Source organism: Microcaecilia unicolor, chromosome 3 (genome assembly GCF_901765095.1).
Source record: "Microcaecilia unicolor chromosome 3, aMicUni1.1, whole genome shotgun sequence".
NCBI lineage: Eukaryota > Metazoa > Chordata > Amphibia > Gymnophiona > Siphonopidae > Microcaecilia > Microcaecilia unicolor.
Window position 1 is genome coordinate 113,074,699 of NC_044033.1, and position 8,984 is coordinate 113,083,682.

General features: G+C 40.0%; 1 protein-coding gene across 2 annotated transcripts in view; it reads left to right on the top strand.

Annotated features, from left to right (window-relative positions):
- The window catches only part of GZF1 (GDNF inducible zinc finger protein 1), a 96,345-nt gene extending 91,631 nt beyond the window's left edge, over window positions 1–4,714 (top strand). For both annotated transcript variants that reach the window (XM_030196297.1, XM_030196295.1), the window contains exon 6: window positions 3,841–4,714. In XM_030196297.1, coding sequence (XP_030052157.1) covers window positions 3,841–4,200 — 360 coding nt within the window. In that variant the 3' untranslated portion in view covers window positions 4,201–4,714. The remainder of the gene's footprint in view (window positions 1–3,840) is intronic.
- The last annotated feature ends 4,270 nt before the right edge of the window (window positions 4,715–8,984 follow it).

Below are 8,984 nucleotides of genomic sequence, written 5' to 3' on the forward strand. Positions count from 1 at the left end.
AGTGGCATAGTTATGGTTGGGCCTGGGTGGGCTTAAGCCACCTAGCTCAGGCCCACCTTCTCCTGCTCTGGTGGCCTGGCATCTGCCCCCTCTCTAAAGTCCTTCATCCCTTCCTGGACACCTCGGAGGCATCCCAGTGGCCACAGTGCTTCATCTTCACTGCTTGCGCTGGCCCTCACAGGCTTCTCTCTGCTGCATCCTTTCACTGAAGAAACAGGTAGTGACATCAGTGAGGGTGGGGCATGGCAGAAGGAACCTGTAAGGGCTGGCATGGGCAGCAAAGATTAATTTCTGCAGCTGCTGGGGTGCTTCTGATGTGTACCACGGAGAGATCAGAGAGGGGACAAATGCCAGGCCGCCAGAGGAGCAAAAAGAGTAAAGATGGGCCTGTGCTCATCCAGGCCCACCGTACCTATGCCACTGCTGGGTAGTAAGAGCCACTTGTAAATTTTGTAGGCTACTTAAAATTGTCACCAAAACATTTTTGTTACCTTTTTATGTTAATAAAAGCTATGCAAGTCTACATATTTGCTTTTAAAGATCTCCATTCTTCAGTTCATCCTGTTATCATACTTTACATGTATTATATGACCTCAGTCCAATGAAAACCAGCTATTCAGCACCCCGATTTATTCTCAGTTGCTAAATAGGAAGAGCATTACAAAAACACTTGATTCTAATTTCTTCTCTGGAAGCACAGATAAAAGCGAACTCACAATCAAAGAAAACTGAATACATAAAATAAAAACTGGATACATTTATAGCAATAAATATTAGTTTAAAAGACCCTCATATAACTACATCTGATCACTAACTTTTTAGGTAATTCAAAAAGTTTCATCTGGAGTTTTCAAGAACTTGTGCTACTAAGGTCTCTGAAATGAATATGTTGGAAATAAGTTAGAGTTTTAGAACTGGATTTGATTTATTCTCAAGACTTGCAAGATTGCAAGTCCTCACTGATGGATGATGTCATCTGACTGAACTCTGCGTGGGAAAAAGTGTTGTTCAGCTAGAAAAGTTCTGAAAACCTTTCAAAGGCTCTGATATGTATGTGCAAGTTCCCACTTTGTACATTATCAGACTTTAGTTTTCTGCACAGCCAGTAAGACCTACTGCTTTCCTCAAAAATAAAGAGGTTTTAATCACCCTGGGACAGATAAAAGCTGAATACAAGAAAACTGGACATAATGGTAGAAGAGAAAAACAGCAGAACAGCATTAATCATAGAGGTGTCAGTCTCGAGCAATTACTCTGTGACTTACTTGGAGAGGGAGAAGATCTTCAATACCAAGAAATGAGAACAAGAAAAGGTGGAAGAAAAATGCTGAAATATTTCTTATAGTTTGGGTGCCCCAGGCCTGATCAACAAGAATTTCCAGTACATCTGAATAGGTTGCTTATATGTTACAGGTGAAATACTTGAATCATCTGTAACTGAAGAAACTGAAAGAGCCACATTGATAATTTCATTTATGTTTGAGCAAGGTCTAAATGTGGTTTTAAGACTCTGTTTTCATAATGCACGAGTGTTATTCCATTGGAAAGAAGTGTGGATATATCCAGATGTAACAAGACACATACAAGATTGAAGAAAATCTGTTTTGGCCATGAAACATGAGGTTTTGGCCTTAGGATCCTCGCTTTTATTGACATCCTTGTAAATAAGAACATAACAGTAGCCATACTGGGTCAGACCAATGGTTCATCTAGCCCAGTATCCTGTTTCTAACAGTGGCCAAGCCAGGTCACAAGTACCTGGCAGAAACCCAAATAATGGCAACACTCCATACTATAAATCCCAGGGCAAGCAGTTGCTTCCCATGTTTGTCTCAATAGCAGACTATGGACTTTTCCTCCAGGAACTTGTCCAAACCTTTTTTTAAACCCAGATAACACTAACCGCTGTTACCACATCCTCCAGCAAAGAGTTTCAGAGCTTAACTATTCGTTGAGTGGAAAATTATTTCCTCCTATTTGTTTTAAAAGTATTTTCATGTAACTTTTTTGAGTGTCCCCTAGGTTTTGTACTTTTGGAACAAGTAAAAAATTGATTTACTTCTACTCGTTCTACACCACTCAGGATTTTGTAGACCTCAATCATATCTTCCCTCATCTGTCTCTGATAAAATATTTAGGGACGAAATATATATATATATGTATATTTTTCTACCTGGAAAATTAAGGGCTTTTCTTGATTTGAAGAAAATCATAGCATAATTGGACTTGACGGCTTACCCTATTGGGAATGATGGTGTTGTATTTAGATAATATAATGAGGGGATGGATCACGTGGAATGCCTTACTGTTTGTTTGAAGTTTTCTTAATGGATCTCCTTATCTTTCTTGCTTATGCTCCCTCTTTATAGTGGCCTAAAAAGGATTATTTCTTTTTCTTTTGAATAATTTTATTTCTGTGTTTCGTGTTCAAGTGGAATGCTTGTATGTTTTTTTGCTTACACTGTTAATAAATAATTTTAAAAATAGATAAAGGTCTTATAGTGAACAAAACCAATGGGGACAATATTCAGTCGGTGACATTATCCCTGGATATTCAAGGCACTTTTGCGTAAGGTGAACCGCATTAAGTCTTTCCATTGAACATTCTTTAAATTAGATCCCTTATTTTCTAACTCCAGTTATTCTATCTTATCTGTGTGTTCCACCTTTGCTTACACCCTATGCTGTCTATTAAGATGTTTTATTGTGCCATACTATGTACTGTTGTTTGAACATTTTTACTGCTGTAATTGTCTTTTGCCTATGTTCACCTTATTCTTGCTGTGCAAGAAAAAGGTGGAAAGTAAATGCTAATAAATAAGTGCTAACTGTGTCCCCTGGACCACCCACAAGTAGCTGGTTTCAGCTTAGGCACTAAGGCTATGATGATCAGAAGCAAACGTGGGTGCTAGAGGCCAGTAGCGCCGTACTAGAGCCCGTGTTTTCCTCCCGCCCAAGCATCAGAACCGGCAAACACACGTAACAACGTGCTCACCATCCCTGAATGCAATGAGCATGCAAATGCATGCTAAACAGGGCACTACCTATTCCTCCCAAGTGGGCAGTGCACCAAACATTGGTGCTGCTCTTGCAGCAAACCCTTTGCGTGCTCAGAGCTGGCATTAGGGTTTGCGGAGCATAGGGGAGGAATGGGGAGCCCTGTCCAGCAAACATTTGAATGTTTGCAGGTCCCCCAAACTCCCCCACACGCAGGCCACATAACCCCAGTTTCCCCTGGTGGCCCAGTGGCTTTTCCCTCCCCCCATTGGGGGGCTGTTGGTCCAGCAAGCCTCCAGCCCCCCCCCCCCCCCGGCATGGGAGCTGGTGATCTAGTGGATATGCAGCCCCCCTAACCCTCCACACCCAAAAAAATTCCCTGGTAGCACAAGTGGGCTGCCAAGATCCCCCCGTACCTCCACATTTGAAGAGGGAGTAGCCTGGACCTTGCAAACAAGCACAGTCCTCCCACACGGTACCCTTGGGATCAGAGCTAATAGTGTACCTAAATTTCTATTCTATTAGCGCTGATCATAGGGACGTTATACCCCGCACTGTTCCAGCGTTATTTTTAGAGTGGGGCTTCTGATCATCGGCACCTAATTGCGGATACTCAGCAGCACAAACCAGTTAAATGCTACTGAATATCTGTGGTTAGCCCCGGACAAGCAATTTAAATGGCCAGGAGCCTGTCACGGCTGTTTAAATTGCTTTGCATATCGACCCCAATGAGTGTCCAGGGCATGTGAAAAAAAAGTATGATTATGACAATAAATGTCATATTTTAATCTAACGCTATAAAACTGTTTTAACAGTAATAAAAAAACTTTTTTGCTGTTACAGACCCATGACAAAAATACACCATGGAAATCTTTTCTTGTTGTTGTGGATGGAGGCTCTAAAGCTGATGAAGGGCAGAAGACACTGGAGCTTCATGATGAGGACTGTGAAAGATCTCCTAAACCATCTGAAAAGTTGTCGCCTTTTCCTGAAAATGGCCACTATGAAAACTTGACTAATGTACCAGAAAATATAGCTTCAATGGATGAAAACCATTCAAACGCTGTAATAGACTGCAAATCCGATGATACTGGAGTTCCCCAAGAAGTCTTCATAGCTACTACTTTAAGTGATCTTGCAGTACTACATACACAGACAGGTTCCATTCAACCACAACTTCAGGCTATTGTGAACATGGACTAGTTTATTTATTTACTATATAAATCTAGCGTAGAATAACTAGTTTGAGTATTGCCCTTTACAATTCTGGAAAATTTCAAGTGACCTAATTATCTTTTACTGCTCTCTTTTGATCATACTGGCTTCCAATCCTGATAGAATTCCTGTTGTCATATGTTGCCATTGATAAAGCTTGCATATGCCAAGGGATTTTGTTCCAGAACAGGCAGAAGCAGTCACTCCTGATACTATCGGCATCAGAAAGGAGATGTTGGCAGTGTTTGCAAACTATGTTCACCCATTTCTAAGATTTCAGTCTTTGTTAATGTCAATCACTGCATCAAAACAATTAATGGTGCTTGTTTTGGGTTTTATTTTTGTACCTAATGTACTGCCTCTGCGCAAGTGGTAATGACTTTTGCAGTATACTGTGGAAGCTGGTGGGCTTAAGGTGGACAATCTTGTGTTATCATTTTATTACTCTCTGAATCTGACATAGTTTGACAGTCATCAAAATAATTACTTAAATACGTGTAAGACAAAAATTGTGAACATGAGACCTTATTTTTGTGTTTTGTCAATTGTAAGGCCTTCCCTATGAAGCAGCTGCATAAAGTCGATTTCTCTAATGATGTTTTCATGTTTACTTTTTTGTTTTTCCTAATATATTTTATTTCTTATTCAACACCTTTTTTGGAATAAAAATCTTTTTATATTATGGCCTCTCTGTTTTTTGAAAACCTCTTTTTCCAAGTCCACTCTTTCTCTTTTTATGCTATATTACTACCCTGCACGTATTTGTATGGCAATCTCACAGCAGTAACCCAGTTTACTTAAAATTCATGGCTAATTAGGAGACATTTCTGAGAACTTAAAACACTGTCTCTACTGGAACAAGATAAAAATTGAAGCAGAAAATGGAAATGAGAATGTTGTAATCATTCTTAGCAAGAATTGCTTTTTCGTTGGAATTGATGAGATTGACTCTTGTATTTATTGCATTGCAAGAATAATTCAGATCAGTATTATGGTCTTTATTCATCATTTTGCCAGAAATAATTGGTCATTGATATATCAGTTTGGCCGTTTCTACTTGGCAAAGCCCTTCTGGATCAGGGGACATAACCTTCAAAGTGGATTGAATTGTGGTCAAGTGAATGAATCTATTCAAATGTTATGGGTTTTTTCTTTTGCTTTTTAAAATTTCTTTACATATGTTGAGTTAGAGCTAAATTCCTTTCTCCTAGATTAATGTTCCTTAGAGGCCAACTGAAACCAGATTTTTCAGTTTCAGCCAAAACTAAATCTGTGGCCAAAATTCGCTGTTTGGTTTCAATCAAACCAGCCCAGCCTGATCCCCCCCCCCCCCCTTAAACAGCACACACTCCACTCCCTCCCACCGCAACCAGACAGAGGCCCCTCCTCCCTGGCTTACCTTAAACCCTAGTGGCCTAACCAGGGCAGGAATGATCCTCGGTCACTCTTGCAGTCATTTTGAGATTCGAGCTGACACAGTTGGAAATGATTCACAGTTACTCCTATCTGTGCTGGCTCTAATCCCAAAACTGACTGCCACGACCTTCAGAAACAGTCTCACAAGACTGCCACTGAAGGTCTCGGGCAGCCATTTTGATGACTGAGATAGCAGGGGCAGGAGCGACGGGGGTTCATTCCCGCCCCAGTTAGGCTACTAGACCACCAGAGATTCTAAGATAGCCCGGGGAGGGTCTAGGGATGGTAAGAAACCTGTGTTTTTGGTTGGGGGGGCAGAGAGTGTATAGTGCTTTTGGTCGGGGTGGGGGGGGGGGGGGGAGTTTCAGTTGAAAATGCATTGGCATTTTCAGCCAGAACTGAAATTCAGTCAGTCTTTAATGTTCAGCATTGAAAATATTTGCATTCTCATACTTGGCAATGGCATTTTGACAATTTCTTTTTTTCTGGAGATGTGTCAAGGCTAGCAGTCAAGTAACTGAATTTGCAGCAGAACAATTTTGTGTCTCCAGAGAAAGCAGTGTTTCTCACCTGTATATACAGTAGAAGTGATTGGGCAAACAAATGGGTGGTGTCATTTAACAGCAGTGTAGCAGAACTCAGAACTGTTGTAAAGTTATGAGCATACACAGCTCCTCCCACACAGTCAGTTTCTTTAGTTCCATTTTGTTGGAAAACTTCATTTTCTCGCTTTCTTTGTGAACGACATAACTACCACTGAACAGTGAGAAAGCTGGACTTTACTGAAACCAGGTGATGACTGAATTTATACTTAGTATTTATCTTTTTTTGAAACAGACTGAAGGTTAAATGGGCAGTGCCATATCTGAAGCTGTTGATTTTATATGAGGCAATAGATTGGTGTAGCTACTGTGGCTTTTGTGGCCTCTATGTACTTCAGAAGCCCAAAAATCTCTGAACATGGTTCTATGAAAGGGATCTATCTGATGGATGCTGGATGAATCTCAGCGAAGAGATGTTTTTACAGGGAGATTCATTTTGCACATCAGAAAGCATTGCGCCAGAGGGAATTTCTATAGAGTAGGTTTCCAAAAGAAGAAGAAATTTTGAGTCTGGGTAGTTCTCAAGAGAGCTTTGACTATGGAGAGGGGTAAAGAATTGACCCCCTTGTGGCTCATGGTCAGAGATAAAGAAAACTATTGGCTATCTTGAAATGAATGAGTGTCTCTGCAGGAGTAATTAATGCTTGTGGATTGAGAGGGGGTGGGGGGAAAATAAGTTTTGCATTACCTAACAGCATTTAGGACAACAGTTGTGATTATTTTTTTTTTCTTGTTCAAATCACTTTTAATATTTTTTAACAATTTATAAATACCACCACAAATTTTGGCATTAGAAGTGCAGAGTCCAAAATCCATACATTTGTTCCTCAGATACATCCAATTTAGACCAGTAATTACTGCAGTCACCATGTTGTCCTCTCCACTACAACAGATGTCTTTTCTCCAAGCTGAAGAGCCTTAGCCGCTTTAGCCTTTCCTCATAGGGAAGTCGTCCCATCCCCTTTATCATTTTTGTCGCTCTTCTCTGCACCTTTTCTGATTCCACTATATCTTTTTTGAGATGTGGCGACCAAAATTGAATACAGTATTCAAGGTGCGGTCATACCATGGAGCGATACAAAGGCATTATAACATCCTCGTTTTTGTTTTCCATTCCTTTCCTAATAATACCTAACATTCTATTTGCTTTCTTAACCGCTGCAGCACACTGAACATAAGTGTAAGCTAGAGACAGGCAGGTTCCCTGGAGTCCTGCAGAGCTTACCTGTCCCTCACTATTGAAAATGTGATTGTGAAACAGCACCACCCACTGGCAGGACTGTTGGTTGAGGACGCCCACTCAGCTTAGAGGGAACAGTGCCTTCAACCTTACACAGTCACTTTAAGGTCCATACCAGGGGCACTCAGTTATTAAGTTACCTCTGCAGAGCTGTGTCAAGAGTCCAAGTACACATATCTAGCAATCTGATCATTCAGTTAAAAAAAAAACAAAACTGATCACATTCATCTACAGTTGCTAACACCTTGCTGCACTGGATTTCCAAGATTGCACTTAAAAAAAAAATTAACAGCAATTCCACAAATTTACTCAGCCTATACCTCCTAGCTGCCTTATTTATTTATAAAATCTTATGTTCTAACAATTTGGCATCAGATTTCCACGTGTGAAGAGAAACCACATCTGCTCTGCTCTAAAACCACCTCCAACTCTAAAGAAGCAGTGAAAAGTCAGACAATAGATCTACCAGAAATGTGTTTTTTTTTTCCCTGAAATGTGACTGAGCTTATGTTTTAATTTTTGCTCAAATAAACTTTTTACTGTGATACTTATTGAAAGCAAGTGCTACATGTGTGGCTGTGTATACAGACTGCAATAAAACATTCCATGTAAGAATTCAAATCAAAATAATTTCATAATTTTTACTTTATTTTGTCTTCATGACCTTTTTTTTTTCCTTTTAATGATTATTTAATACAATTACCTGTCCCAAAAAATAAAACTGACCAAATTTTCTGCAGGATTTGAAAATGGTTATAACACGGACTAACATTTATGTAATAGTAAATGCTGTCTGCGAACTTGCCATATATGACCATAGAAAGTTTATATGTATGCCACACAAGTACAGCAATAAATTGAACAGACCTAGTGCATATTGAGTTTTAATATACTAACTTCTTAAGCATATTTTCTTAAATGTGCAAAAACAGTTTTCAGTTGTTTGGATAAAACACAAACAAAACCTGTAAAAGCATTTTAATAGTCAATGTTCCTGCTAAGCTTCACAGGACTTCAAATTAACTCTGCCTGGTGCTGCTCCAACCATCTTGTTGTCTAACCATAGTTTCATGGTATCTGCCAGCCCCAATCCAAACTGGAGACACTTGGCAATGTCACAGCTGAGATGCCCCATCACAGAAAAGCAGAAACTTTGACAGCAGCAATATTGTTTTGTACAAATTCTAATTGTAAAAGCTGAACAGACATCTGGTTTTATTACATTTGCATCTGTCCAATTACACTAAATTTTGAAATGGCACAAAGAAACAATAGAACAGGTTCATTGCAATCACATAGTACCTATTTTATAGAAATACCCCTAACATGTTACACGTTAATGAATAATAGCATATGCCAAGAATCCAACTAAATGCTATTCTGTAAACATAGACATCTTACATAACACATTTTACAGGTTGGTAATACACATAGGCAGAATCTGGGGGGGGGGGGGGGGGGGGGGGGGGGGGGGGGGGGGGGGGGGCCTAGGTGGAGGAGTGGCCTAGCGGTTA